The 23,593-nt window shown below is 34.5% G+C and overlaps 1 protein-coding gene across 3 annotated transcripts in view; it reads left to right on the forward strand.

The window, feature by feature from the left end:
* LOC131553523 (adhesion G protein-coupled receptor L2-like) overlaps positions 1-23,593 on the forward strand; it is a 129,267-nt gene that overhangs the window by 32,449 nt on the left and 73,225 nt on the right. For all 3 annotated transcript variants that reach the window (XM_058798266.1, XM_058798252.1, XM_058798261.1), the window contains exons 3-4: positions 13,684-13,897; positions 19,938-20,047. In XM_058798266.1, coding sequence (XP_058654249.1) covers positions 13,684-13,897; positions 19,938-20,047 — 324 coding nt within the window. The remainder of the gene's footprint in view (positions 1-13,683; positions 13,898-19,937; positions 20,048-23,593) is intronic.

Here is a 23,593-nt window from a genome sequence, read left to right on the forward strand (position 1 = left end):
AGAACTGCCGGGTTCTCTGGTAGTGGGCGGAACTAATGCGCAAACGACAATCTCATTGGCTGGCACTCACCTATTATCATCATCACTGTTTTGATTTCAGTAAATCAATTCGAGCGAATGCAGACAACGTGATTTAATATTCATGAACCCAGCAGCTTATTAATCCTTAGTGCGTTTTATATTGTTGTTAGTAGTAGAATTCGTAGTAGTTTTGTTGTCTTATCACTTTTGGCCCCCTTTTTTTTAATATAGAAACATTAAATGACAAACAATATCTTAAGCACCACCACCAGTCCTAAGTTCAGTCAACATGACAAATATGCATTCGTACTTGGTTATTCTAACAAGTTATTTGACACATTTGAAATTTTTGAAAAAGTAACAATAGTTACTTTGCCTGGTAATTAGTTACTTTTGTAATGATGTAACTCAGTTACTAATTCAGTTACTATTTGTGAGAAGTAACTATAAATAATTACTTTTTTAAAGTAACGAGCCCAACACTGATCAAATGTGAATTGACTATAAACATTACAGATGCACTAAGTAACAATTCATTTACAGACATTCATTTACATATCTAAAAAAATAATCCTTCTGACTGATAATAATTATATCAGTGTATTATTACTCGTTTGTTGATATTTGTAAGTATAGTCTATCAAAACTTATTTTGTTTCATGATAGTTGTTAGTAATGTGTCTTCAATGATAAGGATGACTGTTGTCAAACACGTCCCAGACTGTTTTTCCATACTCACATGTTTCTTCATCTCTGTAGTCAGTGTGTTTCAGGTCTGGTGTGGATTAGTCACAGTCTGGAACCTGGTTTTGTCTGTCAGGATTTAGTTTTGCCCTTCAGTTCCTTGTGTAGCTCACTACTACTGCCCTTTTTTTTTTTTTTTTTGCACACTTTGTACATACAGTTGTAGTTTACATACATCTTGCGGAATCAACCAAATGTCAATAATTTTACCAAAAATAAAAGGGATTATACAAAATGTCTTTCTTTTTTAGTACTGTCCTGAATATGATATTTTACACACACACACACACACACACACACACACACATATATATATATATATATATATATTAGCAAAATTATTTTGTTGCTTCTTGCATGTTTTGCGACTGACTCATTTATGCCATTTGCTCTGCTTCATGCGAGTGGGCAGAGCTAAAGATCTCTTTTGGCAAGCTTTGCTTGCTGAGAGACTCTGGTTGGTGGAATTTTCTGTACAGCATCATGGGTAATGTAGTTTTTCACCACAAATTCCAGTATTAAATACAATTATTTAAAACAAAAATGGTGAATTATTGCGATCAGATGGATTCAACAAAAGCAAATACAATCGATTCACGACCTCAGAGCTCACAACAGCTCTGTCTTTTAAGGTTTATCAGTTAATGTTAAAAATGTATTTCCCAGTGGAGAAAATGAATGGAGTTTTTTACTTCTGTAACCTGTCTGTTGCGCTCTATACTGTACTAATGAGCAAGTTTACCATGTCAGAAAAGCCATCCATATGGAGCTAGTTATGTGATGCAGACAACAAAATGTATTTGTTTCCAAATACTGCACTATGGTGAAAGGGGTTTTAAGGTCGTAACATGGTATTGTTCAATAATCTGTTCCTTTAACTGTAATTTGTGTGTAAAGGAATTAAAGTTGTTGGTGTTTTACTGACACTAATATTCACTTCATCTGAAAACTGTAGTGAATTGTAGTTACATTTTTGGAGTTCTGCAGAAATTTAGGTAGAGGCAAGTTTTTCCAATGATAAACAATGTTAAAATAATGCAAATTAGAACCTCATGCATCTTCCCAGCTCAACAGAGGTCCACATTTCTATGCCGCTAGCATCACTAATCCAAGTGTTGGTGAAATTGTAAAAGTAATGAATAATTCATTTAAAAAGTTTCATAAACACTTCCCATATGCCAGTTTTCAACCTCCATATAGGACAGTCCTGACCCAAACTCATGCCTTCAATGTGAGTCACTGTCACTGTGTTGGGCTTTTTTAGATGATCACATAAACAGAGCAGTTTTTGATGATGCCACAAAATCATTGTGTGTAGTGTTTGGTAAACTGTTGTTTTTGCCTTGTGGTGCATTTTGGCACGAGTGCTTTCGTTCTGATGGTAAGAATTCCTCGGCCAACAGCGAAATTTAGAGGCTGAAGTGATGCGAAGAAAAAAACTTTAAAAAGACAAGCATTGCATTTTAAAAGAAGCTTAACCCCCTTCCAATACATCTTAAATCCTTTTGGAAAATACAGTACAACACCGTAAGCCCTGCATTGCTCTGTATATTGGATTATAGGCACTTGAGAGCAGTTTGCACATTTTCCTTTTCTTCTGAAGCTACTTGGTGTCCGGTAATAAGGGAAGAAAATCACAAAAAAAGACAAGTAGGCTCAAGAAGTCCCTGCTGGGTCTACTGTGGGACTTCTCATACTTTTCTAAAGATGACACCATCCTTTTCTCCTCTCCACCCATTTTTCTGTCTGAGAAATCCCCCGTGGCGTCCGGGACACAATGGGGGCCGGTCGAGGGGGAGTGTGTTGGATTTGCATGCAGCTGTTTGCTGTTCCTAAAGCCACAAAGGCCAATCAAATTTGCATTAATGGAGGGTGACAGGCAGGAATCCTGCTGGAACCGGCCCTCACACTCGTGTGCTTGGGAGACTTGCTGCTTTTCTGCCTATATGCTCACTGAGCGTGGATCTTTCCACAAGGAAAGTTAGAAATTATTGAAAATTTTAACAAGACTGCAAATCAAACAAAAATGACCTGCTTGTTAACAATTCAATGATGTGCAGGTATATATTTAATCTTGTTACAAATAGGGGGGCAAAAAAAATAATCATTATGAAATAAATGTTTTTCTCAAATACACGCTGGACACAATTATTGGCACTCCTAGAAGTTATTATGAGTAAAATATCTCTGAAGTATATTCTCATTCATATTCACAATTTTGAGCACTCCAGGGTGATTATGAACATAAAATTCCTTAATCATCCATCACAATGAGAAAAACCAAAGAATATATTTCTGATGTGCAGCAAAAGATAATTGAGCTTCACAAATTAGTGAAGTGGCTTTAAGAAAAGAGCTCGAGCAGTGAAAATTCCCATTTCCAACATCAGGCAATAATTAAGAATTTCCAATCAACATAAAATGTTATGAAACTGCCTGGAAGAGGACTTATGTCTATATTGTCCTAATGCACGGTGAGAAGGAGAGTTTGAGCAGCTAAAGACTCTCCAAAGACCACAGCTGGAGAATTGCAGAAAATAGTTGTCTTGGGGTCAGAAACCCTTAAAAAAAAAAGAAAAAAAAGTCAAACAGCACCTACATCACCACATGTTGTTTGGGAGGGTTTCAAGAAAAATTGTCCTCGCTCATCCAAAAACAAACTCCAGCATATTCAGTTATCAGACACGACTGGAACTTCAAATGGGACTGGCTTCTATGGTCAGATGAAACTAAAAAATGAGCTTTTTAGCAGCAAACACTCAAGATGGGTTTGGTGAACACAGGGATAAAAAGTAGCCCATGTGTACAATGAAATATACTGCTGTATTTTTGATGTTGTGGGCCTATATTTCTGCTGGAGGTCCTGGACATCTTGTTTAGACACATGCCATCATGGATTCTATCAAATACCAACAGATAAAAAAATAATCAAAAAGTGACTGACTCTGTTAGAAATCTTATAATGGGCCATGTTTGGATCTTCCAACCGTACAATAATCCAAACACAAACCTCAAAAACAACACAAAAATGGGTCACTGAGCACAAAACCAAGCTTCTGCTGGCCATTCCAGTCCTCTGACCTGAACCCTGTAGAACATGAGTGAACTGAAGAGAAGAAGCTGTGAATCTAAAGGGTCTGGAGTGATTCTGGATGAAGGAACGTTGTGGCCAATGTGTATTTGAGAAAAACATTATATATATACACACACATATACACAGTCATGGCCAAAAATATCGGCACCCTTGGTAAATATGATCAAAGAAGGCTATTAACTGTATATAAAATGTATAGAAAATTATTTCAATATATAACATTTCATTTAGTTTGTTTGTTTGTCCTTATGTTGTAAATGTGTAATGTATTTATAAAATCATCTCAGCTAAGACCTCTTTCAGGGTCTTTAATATTATACTTGTTTTTAAAAAAAATCTAATTATAATAATAGAGACATAAATATATTACTGTTGTAACTTACAGGTCTACTGTTAAATAAAAAAATTATAATTGATAATTATAAAGATTATTTAACTCTACAATTTACCAATGTTTATGCCTTAAGTTCTTTACTTTTACATGCTCAAACCCTCGAATGTTTAACATTTCAAATCCTCAAGCTTTTATTTTGGGGAATTTCTGTAAACGTCTGTCCACAGAAATGTTGGAAATTATGCAAATGTGTAAATAAAGTGAACTAAAATGCATTCCAAAATAGCATACACTCAGAGCGCATACAGAGATGGAGTTGGTGAGAAAAGTTTACTGTGAGCCAAGCTCCTTCGAGACCCTGAAACACTGGGGACAAAAATAAATGAATAAAATTAAATAAATCATTGTCAAGAGGTCTTACCTGCAAAAAATGAATACATAAATAAAAATGAAATAAAATAAAAACATAATAAAATATAACTAATAAAAATAATATAAATAATACAATAAAAAAATTAATCCAAGAAGTGTTACCTGCATATATAAATGAAATAAAGTTCTGTTGAACAGCAGAAAATGGGGTATATTGTGCAACGATATTGGCTATGCTGGCTTGAGCCCACAGCAAACACCAGGAAGATGCATAAGAAGAGCTGCTTTTCCAGCCTCTGACCAGGATTCCTGATAAAATTCCTAGTCAAGTCCAATGGAACAGGATCCCAGCCAATTACAATTCAACTAGAACTGTTGCCATGGCAATGCATGGAACATTGCATGTAATGTATTATGTATGGCATCGGATTCCCCCTTAACATGAGTTAAGTTAAAAGAAAGCGTGAGATAAAGAGGCACACGCTTTGGCAGGCTCTTTAAGGGCGACTCTTACTGCTTTCCCCTCTTCCTTCCCAGCTTTGATGTAAATCTCGACTGCTGCTGGCAGAAGGTGAGTTTGAAAAACTGTGCTGGTGTGTGGAAATAAATATGGACTCTAGAGAGCCAGTGAGTGGGGCAACATGTTTCAGACTGCAGAGTATAGACAACAGAAAACTCAACCCTGAAAGCTTGTTTACTTTGCACTGTTCGTCTGTGCACATCTTTCCAAAGAACAACAGAAGCTCATTATCAAGATAAAGTCAGGTTCTCTGCCAGTGAAATGACACATGCATGCGGGATAACGCCCAAACTACAAAGGACCCAATGAAGTCTTGCCTGCATCGTTTTCCAGTAAGTATCGTCATTTCACTCGGAAATGCATCACATTAGTCAGGGACATTGAACGGTCATTTTGCGAAACAAACCCTGAGGCTTGAGTCTGAGCTCAATGTCTTGAGACCACCACAAAATTTACACTCTTAAGTCAGCCAGCTTAGAAATGCCTTAAACCCTTGGTTATCTCTGCATGTCATATTGGATATAAAGCAAACACAGCCATAAATGCATAAACCTTACACAAACACCAACACTTTCTCTTGAAACTGCCAGTTGAAATACGTCATGCGTAATATTTACAGTTGGGCATGTATTCGTTTTTCATAAAGCAAAGTAGGTGGATTTGCAGCATTAGTGAACATATATATGTATGTATATATATATGTATATATATATTGTACAGTAGAATTTGCTTCTCAAAGTTATATCAATAAATTATACAGACTGCTAAAATATAATTTTAGGAAAAAGGAATTTTACAAAATATCACACAATTTTTCTTCCATGTTTAAATTTAATTGGTAAACTAAGATGTCACCTGTAGGAGAAAAAAAAAACAATCTGTGCCGACGGTTTTGCAATGCGTTCCCTCAGTTTATAAACCGTACTCACGAATTCTTAAACTGTTCCCTCGGTTTAACAAATCGTGCCCACGGATTAATAAACCTTACCCACGAGTTTCCAATCCGTGCGCTCAGATTTTGTAAACCGTACCCTCGGTTTTTGAATCCGTACCTACAGATTCATAATCCGCGCGCACGCTTTCGCAATCCGTTCCCACGGGTTTGTAAACTGTACTCACGGATTCATGCAGCAAGCTCCTAGGTAGCCTACGTGTTAACGAATCATATTGTATATTGTTTTATTGCATATTATTATGTGGAATAGGCCTACAGCAAATTGTAACGGACACGAGTTGGAATACAACGATTTAATAAGAAAGATGTGCGTCAAAATCTTGTTTAATTTGTGATCATCTTAGACTTGATTATTATTGCATAATAAACTGGCATTGTGACTGACTTTGGAGTCATTTGTTAAATATATAACAACAACAACATCAATAATAATAATAATAAAATATTATTATTATTATTATTTTAATTTATAGGCTAAATAAATGAGTGCACTTAAGACAGTAAAATGTTTGTCATAAAATAATTCATGAATGCTTTTATTTTTAATAACATTTTACAGTTTTGGAAATGTGTTTGTGTTCTATTCATTCTTAACACGAAGACTTATGTTGGTGATTTTATTATACTAAGCTTTCCCCCCAGAGTTAGATACTGTTAATGTGGATGTGCCAGAACTTTCTTCAGTTAAACAAGGAGAAAACTGAAGTCATCGCATTTGGAAACAAAGATGAAGTTCTCAAGGTGAATGCATACCTTGACTCTAGGGGTCAAACAACTAAAAACCAAGTCAAAAATCTTGGGGTGATTCTGGAGACAGACCTTAGTTTTAGTAGTCATGTCAAAGCAGTAACTAAATCAGCATACTATCATCTCAAAAACATTGCAAGAATTAGATGTTTTGTTTCCAGTCAAGACTTGAAGAAACTTATTCATGCCTTTATCACCAGCAGGGTGGATTATTGTAATGGTCTCCTTCCAAAGAAGACCATTAGACAGCTGCAGCTCATCCAGAACGCTGCTGCCAGGATTCTGACTAGAACCAGAAAATCTGAGCATATCACAGCAGTCCTCAGGTCCTTACACTGGCTTCCAGTTACATTTAGGATTGATTTTGAAGTACTTTTACTCGTTTATAAAGCACTCAATGGCCTAGGACCTAAATGCATTGCAGATATGCTCACTGAATATAAACCTAACAGACCACTCAGATCATTAGGATGGAGTTAGAAACACCAAGGGTTGGACTTTGGACTTTGCACTGGGCTGGTTCCACACTGCACTTCACGCTTTTTCAATGCATCATACACTCAACAATACATATACATATGTACAGTAGGGTAAGCGTGGCATGTGAGTGGCGGCCGGGGGTGGGACTTTGAGCCTTGTGCCCCGCAGCACCTCTCCTTGATGGCTCGTTTTGGGCCTAATTTATGCCTTACGCACAGAGGGCCCAGAGGCAGCCTTACAATATCTTACTATTTATAGCTTTATTATTATTATTACTATTATTATTTCGTCATTACTATTACTACCATTATTATTTTTATTCTTCTTATTATTATTATTACTATTTGTCCTCTTCCTGATTCCCCAACCACCCCCTGTCTCGGATGAATAAATTTATTATCGTTATTGTTGCTACTATTACTAATTACTATTTAATACAATTATTATTGATATTTGTCATCCTCCTCACCCTCCAACTTTCCCCTCATTTCTGATTAATTGAGTTAATTACTATTATTATTATTACTGTTATTATTTATTTATTAATATTGTTGCTGCTACTATTACTATTATTACTTATCACCTTCCTCATCCTCCATCCTCTAATTTTTGTTATTAATGCTATTATTACTATTATTATTATTATTATTATTACTGTTTTCATTACTATTATGTGTTTTTTTTTTTTTTTACTTTTGTCATGTCTGTTGTACTTTATTTATATACTTCCACCCCCAACACTTACACAAACACACACATACACACACACACACACACACACACACACACACACACACACACACACTCACACTCACACAAATTATGTTGGCTGTCATGTATGTTTTGTTGACCTTGGTTATTTTGTATTTGATTTGTTACCTGTAAATAGTATGTTTGTTTGCATAATAAAAAAAATAAAATAAAAAAAAGAAACACCCAGGGTTCACACAAAACAAGGGGAGTCTGCTTTTAGCTATTATGCCGCTCGCAGTTGGAACCAGCTTCCAGAAGAGATCAGATGTGCTAAAACATTAGCCACATTTAAATCCAGACTCAAAACTCATCTGTTTAGCTGTGCATTTGTTGAATGAGCACTGTGCTACTCCGAACTGATTATATGAAATGTATAATAAAATCACCAAAATAAGTCTTCATGTTAAGAATGAATAGTACACAAACACATTTCCAAAACTGTAAAATGTTATTAAAAATAAATCATTCATTAATTATTTTGACAAACATTTTACTGTCTTAAGTGCACTCATTTATTTAGCCTATAAATTAAAATAATAATAATAACTATTATTTTATTATTGTTGTTGTTGTTGTTGTTGTTATATATTTAGGTTACATGCATTTAGAAGAAGCTTTTATTCAAAATGACTTACAAAAGAGTAACAAATGACTCCAAAGTCAGTCACAATGCCAGTTTATTATGCAATAATAATCAAGTCTAAGATGATCACAAATTAAACAAGATTTTGACGCACATCTTTCTTATTAAATCGTTGTAACTCGTGTCCGTTACAATTTGCTGCAGGCCTATTCCACATAATAATATGCAATAAAACAATATACAATATGATTCGTTAACACGTAGGCTACCTATAGGAGCTTGCTGCATGAATCCGTGAGTACAGTTTACAAACCCGTGGGAACGGATTGCGAAAGCGTGCGCGCGGATTATGAATTTGTGGGTACGGATTCAAAAACCGAGGGTACGGTTTACAAAATCTGAGCGCACGGATTGGAAATTCGTGGGTAAGGTTTATTAATCCGTGGGCACGATTTGTTAAACTGAGGGAACAGTTTAAGAATTCGTGAGTACGGTTTATAAACCGAGGGAACGGATTGTTTTTTGTTTTTCTCCTACAGGTGACTTCCCGGGCTCCGTAGTAAACCTTGGTACATTGTAAAAAATAAAAAGTTAAAATTTACCGTTAATAATAATTAAATTGCCAAAGATTATTCGTTCATTTGATTTGGGTTGATTGAGTTGATTTTTTGAAAAAAACTAAAAATAAAATAAAAATCATAGGGTACTGTTAATTTTCAAGTTTTAAAGTGCTAAAGTTTTATTAGACAACTTTTTTAAAATTTTTATTATTAACATTTAATTTAATCCTTACAATGAAATCCAGGGAAAAAATGAAAGAAAACTGAATTTGGGGGGAAAAAATCAAATGAATTGGTAACACTTTACAATAGTGTTGCATTTGTTAACATTTGTGCATTAGTTAACAAGAACTAACAATGCAAAATGCATCCAAACCACTAATTAATCTTAATATTTACTATCTGTTAATATTATTAAATGGGCCTCAGCTGAACTAAGAACAGTTGTATTTTTATGAACTAAGGTTAACACAGATTAATAAATATTGTAACAAATGTATTGGACATTTTTAATTATTACTTCAGTGTTCAATGTGTACATCAAGTAACCTTTATGAAAACTTATTGTAAAATGTTATCAAAGATTTTCATGGGAACCTGATTGTATTAGAAAATCTTACAACTTAAGCTCTGAGACTCTTTATTCTCATGCTTCACCAATAATATTTTCAAAATAATATCAAATGTAACATCGTGATGATAATGCTTAAAGCTGAGCATTCAGTTGATTTGAGATGCAGTGCAGAGCCTGAGCTGAGGTAATTAGTGCTGAGCTGCTGAGTGAGTTTGGTAGTGCATGACTGAGCCGTGAGTGCGTGGTGTGTTTTTCTCCAGCAGTCTCAGAGAGGCTAACCGGGGAACAGAGAGCAGAAAACACCACTGGCAGCTGCAGATCCTGACATCAAATGCTGCTGTGATCATTGAGTTTGCTCATGCTGTAGCTTTTCACTTGCTTTCGTCAAAAGTCAGAGAAATGCTGTTTGTTTGACACACATGGACAGCAGGATGTTCTGAGGATACACACTGCATTTTGCTACAACTGAAAACCTGCAGCAGTTATTTAGGGCATGTACATGCATAAAGTATGTGCATAGAGCAGACAATCAAATTTCAGCAGATAATAATTATTGACCCAGTCACCCAATTAGAGCACATTTGTCTATATGTCTGTATTAAGTATTTTCTGTAACCAGATAACAGATCAGATCTATTTTCAGCACAGTTTTTAAAAGGTCTTAAAAAGTCTTAATTTGCTTTTTCACAAATCGAGGCCTTAAACGATCTGAAATCGTAGAAGAAAGTCTTAAATTCATGAAGTCATGGCAATAAAATAAATAAATGCATACATACATTCATAGAATTTATTTATTTTTCTCAGTATTTTCCCCCCACTTAAATCAAGACACGTTTACCTGAGAAGCAAAATGAAGTCTCGTTTTCTGAAAAATGGAACATAATTATGCTTAAAACAAGAACGAATATTTGTCAGTGGGTTTTGAAAATTAAAAAATACTGAAGAAAAGCAGCACTTTTTTTTTTTTTGCAGTGTGATCAAAAAGTACAGTAAAAGTTATTTCTGTATTTAATTTTTTATAAATTGAATTGAAAATGAATGGAAATCTATTGAAAGTTGTGTTTACAAGCTTTGAGGCATTGCAAATACAAGATGTTTATGCTTAGAGACCATATCAATATATTGTGTCTCTTAACTTTTTCCTTAAATTGTGAACTTTAAGAAGGTAAACTCTTAAATTGACCTTCATAAAACCTGCCGAAACGCTGAATTAGGGCTGCACAATAAAAAAAAAAAAATACAGTTATCTAATCTTGCAAAATGTAGATTAAACTGCAAAAATGGACTTTTCTATTTACCAAGTTTTTACACAGTTTGTACAGCATTGAGCATTGTGGCTTCACTAACTCACTGCCTGCTGAATGTGGATGTGATGTGAGGGAGAAATGGAAATCCTGGAGTGGATCCGGAGCAGTATGTTCAGTCCTCAGAGTCTCAGTCTGTGAAGGCAAAGGGCCACATATCATCCCTTCTGTCTGAATCTCTCTATAAAATAAATAATAATACACCTCATACTGTGGGATTTATGTTCTCTATTCATTTCCACTCACAAATACTTGAGTAAAGATATGCATAGGAAAGAAATGCAGCGAAAGCTTTGAGTACTTCAATTTAAAGGAACGCAGTGTATGTCTGGTGGGTGTTCAAGGTTCGCTTTACATTTGAAGTATAAAAGCAGAGCGTGTGATGGAATGAATGCTGTTTATTATGGCACATTGACAGACAGTTGACATTTGACACTTTACATGTGCTGTAACGTAATTCAGCTACTTCAGTGCATGCATTATCACAAACACAGAAGTCATGCATCATGTAAGTTTGGCTTCTAAAAGGTAAACCCCTACAAATGCATATGAAATAAGGCCAGCCGCAAAAATAACTGCCTTTTCATTGCTAATTATTCACTGCGTGTCTTTGGTAAATCCTGACAGTAGTTTTTAACACCAAAAGAGGGTTTGTGTTGCTGCAAGCTGATCTGACCTCAAGTCTGCGGCAGCTCATTGAATCATACAGTAACACGTTATGATATTTGGCACACAGTTAGAGGACAGTCCCAATGTAAACCACAGCAAATTTGGCATCTCTACCTCGAACCACCACCAAAACACCACTAATGGCTCATATTGCACACCCATGTCTCTGCTTGCATATTTATAACAATATCTCAAAAATGGCACGGCAACAGAAAACGCCTCTTTATGTTTTGGTCAGTAATATCATCTACTTTGTCCTCCCACACTTCACAATGTTCCCTGCATCTTAGGGAAATATGACCAACCATATGGTCATAACCATAGCTTCTTCGTGGCAGTCTTTAATAGTCATATTTTATAGTATAATGGCTTTATGCGAGAATATAAAACTTGCATGTTGATTTGTTTTGCATGGGGAAAATCCTCAAATGTTGTCTCGGTTATTCGTCTGGTGACATGCATTAATAGCAGATATCAAACAACATTTCTCCATTTTTGTTGACTTGTTTATATGGTAAATTGTGAATGTGCTGCACCAAAAGAAATATGCTGACCCTTCTACTGTATACAGGACTCAGGAAATCATGCTGATGCAATTTAAGAATAATATCATAACATTACTGCGGAGCAGTAGATAATGCATGCTAAAAGTGCTGTCTCTAATTTTAGAAATGACACCAAACCAAGTTATTACTTCATCCAAGAAGGTAATGTCTAGAAGAGCAGATATCAAAATATCTGGGCTTGTAGTCAAAATGGAAGCCATTTGTTATTTATATTACAACTGATAAATATCCAAATATCCAGTACCTAATGCTTTTGTGGTTAAAAAGTGGAAAAAAGGCATTGCATGGTTAAAACACACACACACACACACACACACACACACACACACACACTGTATATATATATATATATATATATATATATACATACACACACATGTACATATGTATATATAGTAATCTTTTATTTAACTTGGATAAAATGCATTAAGTTTTATGTATGTATGTGTGTATATATGTGTGTGTGTGTGTGTGTATGTGTGTATATATATGTATATATATATATATGCATGAGGAGTTCAGATGCAGAAACCTCTAAGTGCCTTTCGAAATGTTCTTCTAAATTAGCATTTTTATCAGGCTCCTATGTTTATGTTCAGTTATTTCACTTAAATGGCAATGCAAATAACCTATTCATTCTATTAATTGCCATTAAAGTGAAATTACTGAACTTACTTATCGGAGCCTGATAAAAATGCAAATTTTAGAAGAAAATTTCAAACGGCACTTAGAGGCTTTTACATCTGAACTCTTCATATTTATAAATACATATGTGACCATGGAGTCTTAAGTCGCTGGGGTATATTTGTAGCAATAGCAAAAAATACATTGTATGGGTCAAAATTATAGATTTTTCTTTTATGCCAAAAATCATTAGGACATTAAGTAAAGATCACGTTCCATGAAGATATTTTGTAAATTTCCTACTGTAAATACATCAAAACTTAATTTTTGATTAGTAACATGCATTGCTAAGAACTTCATTTGGACAACTTTAAAGGCGATTTTCTCAATATTTAGATTTTTTTGCACCCTCGGATTCCAGATTTTCAAATATTGTCCTATCCTAACCTAAACCATACATAAATAGAAAGCTTATTTATTCAGAAAAATTGACCCTTATGACTGATTTTGTGGTCCAGGGTCACATATGCATATATATTTTATTTAACTTGGATAAAATGCATTGTTTTCCTTTATTTTATTTTATTTTATTATTTCAAATGAGATTTTAAAAGGATATGAACAAAACAAAGAGCAAGATTTGCAAAAGTGTCTGCCGATTCAAATAGGAGACGCATTGTTTGAGGTTTTTCTGTGTTCAGAGTTGGTGGGGCATTAAAGCTGAAATCCTCTGACCTAACACCAGGAACGGCCTAATCTGTGATCTGCCTGTCTTTCCTTCAGCCTTCAGTCGTGCCGCGCTGCCGTTCGGTCTGGTGCGGAGAGAGCTGTCGTGTGAGGGTTACCCTATCGATCTGCGCTGCCCCGGGAGTGATGTCATCATGATCGAAACCGCCAACTACGGCCGCACAGACGACAAGATATGCGACGCCGACCCCTTCCAGATGGAAAACATTAATTGCTACCTCCCGGATGCCTATAAAATCGTATCTCAAAGGTAAAAGACTGTTTGCCAAGCATTGCCTGTAGTCCAAATGTGGATGCTATTTCCTCGCTTCCTTTTCGCTTGTAGATACTGAATTTCGCTCTGCAGATATCGTCTGCTTGTTTCTTTTAGTGTGCTGTTTCTGAGAAGCAAACTCAAGTTCAAATTCTTCCAGAGTTCTTTTATAAATAAACGCCACCTGTGTTAATTCATCCAAACCTCATTAGGGTTTGACATATTCCATTCCGTCTCTGTTAGTTTGGAATTTGAGGGAATACTTAAGACCTTCCTCAAAATGAACGCTTTCAGGATGGCTTAAATTTGACGTTTAATTTCTTATTTTGCATGAGGTGGTCATATACTTGAAATGGCAGAGCCTGACAGTGTACCTGTGGTCCTGAGTAAAAACCCGCTCTTTATATTAGTGGCTCTCTGAAGAGTAAACTCTGTGTGTGAACTCACACACAGACCGATGATCTAAATCTAAAGTATCTAAAGCAAACCAGATATTGTGGCTACTTTGATAGTGCATTCAGTTCACATTTATTTGTGTAGTGCTTTTCACAATACATGTCATTTAAAGGCAGCTGTCCAGAATTTTTCTACATTACAGTTAAGTCACTTACCAAGTACAGTTTTCCCAGCTCTGTTTAACACTTTCACTACATTTAAATCCATGTCACAGAATTCTGCAATTTTAATAGCCAACAATATTTTTAGGACATGGATGTTTTTTGGCATTTGGTTGTTACCGGGTATTCGTGTTTCTAGGTTTCACTTTGCACATTTATATGTGAGCTGTTAAAATAAAAATGACTCTTTTAGCAGATTGTTCCACCCAGTTTATCCTGGACATACTTTTTGGACTATATAACAGTAAGATTAACCATCATGATGCATTCGGGTCTGTTATGACCTGGAAGAGATGGATAAAAAAAATAAAAAAAACCTAAGGTAAAACTTTATTTTAAGGTGTCATAATACAGAGTAATTTCCATAATTAAGTACTTAGTAGTAGTCGTTGTACTTACATGAAACAAAATGTACTTATCATGTAACTAAGTTATAGAACAGCCTGTAATTATGGTGTGTAATTATGTAGATGTAATAGGCAGCTACTGTTACACATATGTAACAGACCGAGTCTGTTACACAGCTACTTGTACACTTAAGTACAATCTAGATACACTTTATTTTAAGTAGCTTATGTCTGTGTACTTACATTTATAATTACATTGTTTAAGTCTGCAACACATATGTAACAATCTTTTGGTTACATAAGTAGCTGTGTAACAGACTCGGTCTGTTACATATGTGTAACAGTAGCTGCCTATTACATCTACATAATTACAAACTGTTGGTACAGGCTGTTCCATAACTTAGTTACATGGTAATTACATTTTGTTTCATGTAAGTACAATGGCTACTACTAAGTACTTAATTAGGTAATTACTCTGTATTATGGACACCTTAAAATAAAGTGTTACCAAACCTAATATTTGCTAATGCTTTCAGACCCTCAAAATAAAAAATAAATAAATTCCATTTATTCTAGTTGGAAATATATTATTGCATCTTGTGGTTCATGTATAATTTAAGTGATTAAGTAACTCAATGTTTTAACTAATAAAAAAGTAAATGCTGTAATAACATGGTGACATTGAAAACTGATTTTTTTTCTTCCCACATTAAATCATTAATGGGAAGTTTCTGTTTCGATACAATATAGGGTAAACGTACCCATTAAGCTCACCAAAATCTACATTGAGACTTTTCAGTGCACAAGATATTGCTTTCAGTACAAGAATATTAATCTCTCACACAAAAATATTGGTAGCACTTTATTTTACAGTACGTGTACTTCCATGGTACATACATGGTAAATATCTTGTACCTACAGGCAAATGAGTGGTAACACACAGTACTTATTTGAAGTGTATGTACATGGTAACAAATAAGAAACACGGTTGTACTTAACAGTCGTACATGCATGGTACTGTAATTAGTTTGTACATACAGACAAGTGTGGGTAATAACGGTCACTTACAGGTAGTGCCCGTACATGGTAACTAACTAGATACTTTACTAATGTATGTACTAGGGAAGTACACATACTGTAAAATAAAGTGCTAAAATATTTTATTTAATTTTAAATGAAAAAAGCATTTCAATTAAGTTGTACATCATTAAATGCAAAAAGTCTGGCTGTGCTTAATGGGTACATTTTTGTATCCTTTAAGCACACCACTGTTCCCATTAAGCTCACATCATGTTTTATTAAAAATTCTTGTTTATTTTCAAAAAACTTTTTAAAGAATAATTGAAAAATGTTTCATTTGAAGGTACAAAGTCAATCACTAAAAAAACCCCCGACAACACTAAAATCAAGCAACAAGGTATTCGGGTTGATCAGTTATATATAGTGAAGTGAAGTGACACTGCAACATCTAGACTAGTCCATGTTCAGCTAAGTAATACATTCAAACATATAATAACAAAACAAACCAATAAAACATTTCATTCATGGGGATGAACACAGAAACTAGCCGCATTATGAAGCCTCTTGTTAAATGGATGTCAACTGATCTATAATCTCTTAAAGCTGAAATACACTACACGATTTTTGCCCCGATTTTCCAGCGATTTACAGTCTGGAGAATTTGATGCTAGTTGCCAAAGATCAGAGCCAGTCTGTAGATTTGAGTCAACTGATTCCATAGAAAGCCACGTAGTGTATTATGATCTCAGACTTCAGACTTTGACCGGTTAATCAGGTTTCTGTTGGCTCCTTCTTTGGATGGACAACATGCCTCTTTCATTTTGGGCATAAACTATAGTTATGTCTAGATTTTGTCATCTTCAAGATGTGAAAATAAGTTATTCACCATTTTATAAAGGTAATTTAAAGTGACAACCATCAGTTTATATTAAAAGTCCGTTTATGAAGTATTTATATAGACGTTCAATGTGGAAGAGCTTAAAGAGAGCATATTGAGCTTAATTGGAGCAGCAACAATTTTTAATACATTTCATGTAATATTTCTTAAAATGACAAGATTTTGCTAAATAAATAATTTAGGTCATGTATTAAGTTCACACATATGTTAAGATGAACAACTATTATTAACAATATCTATGAAATTATACTTTTTCTTATTGATGTCACACTGAATCTGTGTGATTTTCATAGTAGTGCACCCTTTAAGCTCACCTTAAAATAATATGAAATCTTTAAAAATTACAGCAGTGTAAAACCACAGACCAGCAATAAACTGTCATTTTATAATATTATGGATGTAAAAGTACAAGCCAGTAATGCCTGTGAAGTAATATGTTAGGGTAGCACACAATCTTATACAGCTAGTCAGCTAACTGCGTTCTGTAGCATATGTGCTATGTTGTTAAACTATCTTTTGGATCTAATGTAATTATTTCCCACATCCAAGTTCCAGGTTATGCAAAAGTCTGAACATTAATCTCTTAATTTTACAGTAAAAAGTGAATCTTACCCAAAATAAAGGCTTAAACATCTAAAAAATGCACATTTAAGGGGCTCCTCTTTTGGTGAAAGTTTTTAGACAGCTTTCAAAATGGCCGCCAGACAGTGTGAACACATTGACTTGGAATTACAGGAGGTATATAGTAACAAACGCATCAATTGGTTAAGACATCAAAATAAATAATTTTTTTCTTTTTATACTCTGAGCTCAAAAATGGAAGTGTGCTTAATGGGTACGTTTACCCTAGTTTTAGTTGAAAAATACTGTTATGACTTTTATAAAATAACGGTTATTTGGGCCCAAACAGACCAGATGTGAAAATAGTATACAGATTTTGAATGCATTATGAGGGTTAAAACGGTTTAAAAAAGTATGTTCTTCATTCACTTCAATAACTGTGTTTTCCACCACTGTTTGACATTTAGATTATTGCCCCAAAATAAAAGGAAATACATCCAGTTACTGTACAAAGCATGTGAACTTTTAATGAGGCAAGAACTAAATAATTTATTATTGGTTGTTTGTCACTAAGTAAGGTTTGTTGCCATTATATTCTAACACTGCATTGTTACACACTATATTGCTTTGCTGTCTTAGGTTGCCAGATCTGAGTAAAAACTAGCCCAATAAAAACTCTTCTAATGACCCAAGCCCAAATATCAAAACTTAAATATTTTTTTAAACAATCACTGTTATGCAGTACACACAATTTTAACTTGAAAATCACTGTACAAACTAGTCATAATCATAAATAAACTGTCTATATTCATTAAGAAGCTCAAAGGCTCTTTGCTAGCGGCCTTTCCCCTCACAAAGCGCAAGATCCAGCACAGTTTTAGCATTGCTAGAATTTAAAATGGGTAAAAGATTTCAATACAAACATTTCAGTCAAGTAGAGTTTATGCAATATGTCAAACTTTTAACCTACAGGGGAGAAAAGATACAGCCAGAAGCAACAGTTTAAAAGTAGCCCAATCCCACGGTAAAACCACAGACTTGGCAACCCTGGTGCTAACCCTGCCCCGGAGCGATCAGGGTTTAAAGAGACAATAACCCAAGGTTAAGCACAGTGTGAAAAACCCAAAAACTGGAAGTCGACTATCCATTATTCAGCTGCCAGGGTTTCAGCGGGCAATGCTACTCATTCAGTCGTTCTGAGTTAACTAGCAGAAAACAGCATGGCATTAGTTCAGCCAAAAATGAAAATTCAGTCATCATTTACGGTTACCTATGAACGGCACCACAGAGGAAATTCTCAAGTTGTATTTATATTCAGTGCTGGGTGATTTGAAAGTCCTTTAGGGTTTTCTGCACTTTTTTTTTCTTCTCTTTTCTGTTTTATATTCCCCCTCAGAATAACTTGCAGTTGGCCTTGAGTTAGAATTAATGATTTTTTTCTTAATTAATTAATATTTTTCCCTGGTTAGCCTAAAGCCAAAGTGTCTTGTGGTTAACATGAGGATGTGTAAGCATGCATTAACACAGCCGCACTCTGAGTGCATGCAGAACATGATGCAAGGAAGGTGCAATTAACAAAAATGATACAAGACTTCTTCATGCAGAAGCAAATATTCATAAGCTCGATGGACACATAACTAATCTAGAGGTGTTGGAGGAGGTCATGTAAGGTGCTAACGTGAAGTTAAAACTGTGTTGAAGAAGATATTTTGAAGAATATGGGTATATGCAGCTACTATATATGCAGTCCCGATTGACTTCCATGGTATGAAAAAAACAAAAAAAACGAAGTCAATGGGGGCCAGAAATCGTTTGGTTACCACACTGTAAAAAAATGACTGATTTTAACGGTAAAAAACTGTGAAAATGCTACAGTAAAAACCTGTTAAATGGTTAACGGTAAGTTCCTGTAAAATTTACAGGGAAAAACCGTAAACTGACATTCCCAGAATTCCCTGCATTGCATTTCAAATTTTGTTTGAATTTGATGTTTTTTCTTTGAAATAACTGTTTCTTAGTTTTTTCTTATCAGTTATGTTTATTAGGGTTGTATGTTACATCTAATGTTGTTAAATTAATGTTTATTGCATATTTCAGTTTAATGAATCTCACCATGATGGTGTTTAGTGTGAATGACACTGAGCACCTTCTATATATTTTATTATTTAAAAGCTGCTTGTGTTGGGCTTTAGTTCATCATGTGACTTTCTCATCACCACCTATATTTGGTGGTTATCAGTGTATTTCAAAGGTACAAAACAGATTTCAGTACTTCAATAGGTTGGTATATTAACATTATATCAGTTAATGAAATTACAGTATTTAACTGTAAATTTAAGTTAAACCCGTAAATCCTAAAATGTTGTTACCGTATTTTTTACAGTCGAATTCCGGCAACCACAGCTGCCGTTTTTTTACCGTAAATTTTAAGTTTTTTTTTTTTTTTTTTCACAGCGCAGCATTCTTTAAAATATCTTCAAAATAGTAAATTATGACTGAATTTTCATTTTTGGGTAACTATCCCTTTAAGTGAACAACTCTCTGGGAAGTTTAGTCCATTAATTGATTTCATTGAATGTTGTTTGGCGTTTCAGGTGTAACAATCGGACGCAGTGTGTTGTCATCACTGGCTCAGACGTCTTTCCAGATCCGTGTCCTGGGACATACAAGTATCTTGAGGTCCAGTATGAATGTGTGCCATACAGTAAGTGATCTTACAAATATTCTGAAATACAGCACATGATACCAACAAATAATAATAACAATTTTATCTTGTTTATTTTACGGTAATTGTTTGTAAAGTAATAGTGGAACAGTAATATGCTGAAATGTATAATTATGGAATTTGGTATGGCATATAACATTTAAGAAGTTAATTTTTTATAATAATAATAATAATAATAATAAATAAAACAACCCTAAAACTTCATCTGTACGTGGGTCAAAGATGATACGTCCCATTTTGGTGTCCACATCAAATTAAGTTCACAAAAAAGGTTTTATATACATACAAGCATATTAAATGTAATGGGTAAAACCTAGTGGTTTGAAGGAAAGTGGCAAAGATTGGTGAAGATTTAAAATTACAATCAATTAGTATTTTTAGGGCTGCACTGTCGTCTGATGATTCAGTAAATATGCCGACAAGATTTTTTGCTATATAAACTACTGTTACACCGATTGACATTTTTGTGGGTGTCTTCGGTAAATCATGGTTAAAATGTGTGATGGTCTTTTAAAAATGAATAAATAAATGCATAAAGATAATGCTATATTAAACTTTTATTGTTTTGATGCCTCTTTTCGTCTTTTACCCATGTTTTGATGTTGAATAAGTAATAGCAGCCCACACATAATATACCGTTTCAAACATGCATAGTAAGCTTACTAACAGATTGTGTGTTTTATCCTAATATCATAGCTCTGTTCCAAGACATAGTGAGCTGCTCTTCTTAGGAAACATCCTGTGATTTCAGACTCTCTTCATGTGCAGCATCTCTATCAGCTGTCACAATTCATGTTACCATGTTGCCAAGAAAATCACACAATAACCTAACAAGTGCAAAAATACAAAACACAAACCCTGTGTAATACAGACTAATACATTTATTTATATATATATGTTTGTAGACATATTATAAATATATACAAAATATATCCATTTAAAATGAATATACATAATGAGTGCAGTGCATTCTGGGATTGCCTTATCCATGAAAGAAACGTGCAATGCTGCCATAGATTTAGACAGACATTTGGCATGTTTTGAGTGCAATAATGAATCCTTAAAATACTCTCTCTATACAGTAAGCAGCTCATTAGGATTTGGAACAGAGCCACTGTCTGTTTCAGTGTTTAGCTTCGTGCTGTTGTTTCTCCGTCAGTGATTAAATGGAAAGGTGTTTACTCTGTTTAATATCTTCAGCTCAGCTTTTGGATTTCTGATTCTGTGTCCAATTTTGCAGCTTATAGCCGTTGTGTCCTTGAGGAATAAAATATTCTGTCTTCTCAGACACCTTTTCTACAGATGCTTTGTTTCTTATTGAAAGCCTCTAGCTTTTCAGATGGATGTTGGAGGTGACCAAACATTTTGGCTCTGATTGTTTCAGAGACTCTGATATCTTTTGTCTTTTGAAAGTCAAATATTTCTTTCTCTCTGTATTTTTATTTTATTTTTAGTAATTAACTTTTTCAGTAGCACTTTAAGTTAGGAACCAATTCTCACTATTAAAGTTGCTTATTAGCATGTACATTACTAGCATATTGGCTGTTTATTAGTACTTATAAAGCACATATTAATGCCTTATTCTGCATGTCCATATTCTAGATCCTTTAATCCCTTATTTATTAATAAGCAGCAAATTAAGAGTATATTGAGGCAAAAGTCAAAGTTAATAGTTAATAATGAGAATTGGTCTCCAAACTAAAGTGTGACTATTTTTTCAACTTTACCACTTTATGGTGGAAAATACTTTCATTCAACAAGGATGCATTAAATTGATCAAAACTGACAGTAAATGCATTTATGATGTTAAATGCTGCTATTTTGGAATTTGTATACAACAAAGTATCAGTTTCCACAAAAATATTCATCAACACAACTGTTTTCAACAGTAATAATTATCAGAAATGTTTCTTGAGCAGCAAATCAGCATATTAGAATAACATTTTAACATTCACATAGAAAGTTATTTTAAAATGTAATATTACTGTTTATTTGATCAAAAACACGCAGCCTTGATGAGACTTATTTCAAAAATATAAACTCTTACAGACCCCAAACTTTATTTCTCTTTACTTGGGTTTTCATTTGAATGAAAGCCTGCTTGCAAGTCAGATTGTTTCTTTGGCAGCGGATTGAAAAGTCGGCCATTGCTGCGCTAATCCTTCTCCCTTTCAGGAAATTTAGTGTGCAAACATTCTCACTTAATTCATATTCATGATCCAAGATTGTTCCTACGCCGCTTTCTTCATTCCTGCTTCTTTTCAGCATTTTAGTCACTTTTTTTGAAATTCACTTAAATTGTCCAAAAATATTACTTTCATATTATATTATTATGAGATCACGGAAATTTAAATGTATGTTAATTAATACATTAACTTGCCTGTACATGTGTTATTTGTTTTTGTGACAATATGTTGTTCACGATAATGTTGTTCAACTGCAGTCTTATCTAATCTTAGAGAATAATGGAATATTAGTCAATTAATGGTTAAAAGAAAAGATTGTATGCTTGTGTCCTTTTAAATGCCTTTTAATATCTGTCTGCCTCTTTATGTTGTCGTTTTTCTTTCTCCTGCTCTCTAACCGTTAACTTCTCTCTTTGTTGCTAGGTGTCCACTGAAAGCAACATGATTAATTAAACCTTATTCTCAGTAACACAGGTGTTGTCCCTAAGCGTTTTACTTTGAATTTTTTTTCTCTGCATATGCTGTAAATTTTCCCATTGGATGGTCTCTTCTTTGACGTAAACGTATTGGACTGTATATGTAAATGTAAGGTTTTTTGGGGGTAGGGGGGCTCTTCTAATCTTTTCTCTCCCTTGACGCTTTTTCCATTCTCTTGTTTTTCCACGGCTCAAAATAGAAGTGGAGCAAAAAGGTAAATGACTGCTCTGGCTCTCAGTCCTCAGCTCCTTGTTTTGTGTTGTATGGTTTCGAACCCTTCCCACTGCTCCCCCCCACCACCCCATCGCCTACATGATATCAAGATGGACAAGATCTATCGAACCCAAGCCCAGAAAATGTCGGGTTGGAGGTTAAAATGTCAAAAATCAACCTCTTTTTATACACTTTACACACAGATATTAATCAGAAATCCTCTATGGTCTATATTGTATATTATTGTCCGTTTTCCAAGGTCATGTGTGTAATTTTTATGCTAAAATACTTTCTAATTTCCCAGTTTAATGTGCAGAGCCAATTATAAGTAAGCTGTCTTTCAGTTGATTCCCTGCAAAGTGCAAACACTGTGGGGTCATCAACATGTTAATTTTAAGTGTCTAGTTCAACCCAACTTTGACTCAGCCAATGGTGAGACTAAAGTGGGACCTTTTTGTTTTTAAGACAGGGAAAGCCAGTTTTGAAAACCTGTTTGGAAACTTTTTTATTCTATTCTATTCAGTGCCACTAGTAGCACAACAATCGCACGTTTGATGTTAAAGTAAGATAATCTCTTTGACACAGTTGGTTCATGTACAATGAACTTTGGCTGAATTTTATTTGGCTTTTTCCTTCAATGATATTGATG

This window comes from Onychostoma macrolepis, chromosome 02, assembly GCF_012432095.1.
Source record: "Onychostoma macrolepis isolate SWU-2019 chromosome 02, ASM1243209v1, whole genome shotgun sequence".
NCBI lineage: Eukaryota > Metazoa > Chordata > Actinopteri > Cypriniformes > Cyprinidae > Onychostoma > Onychostoma macrolepis.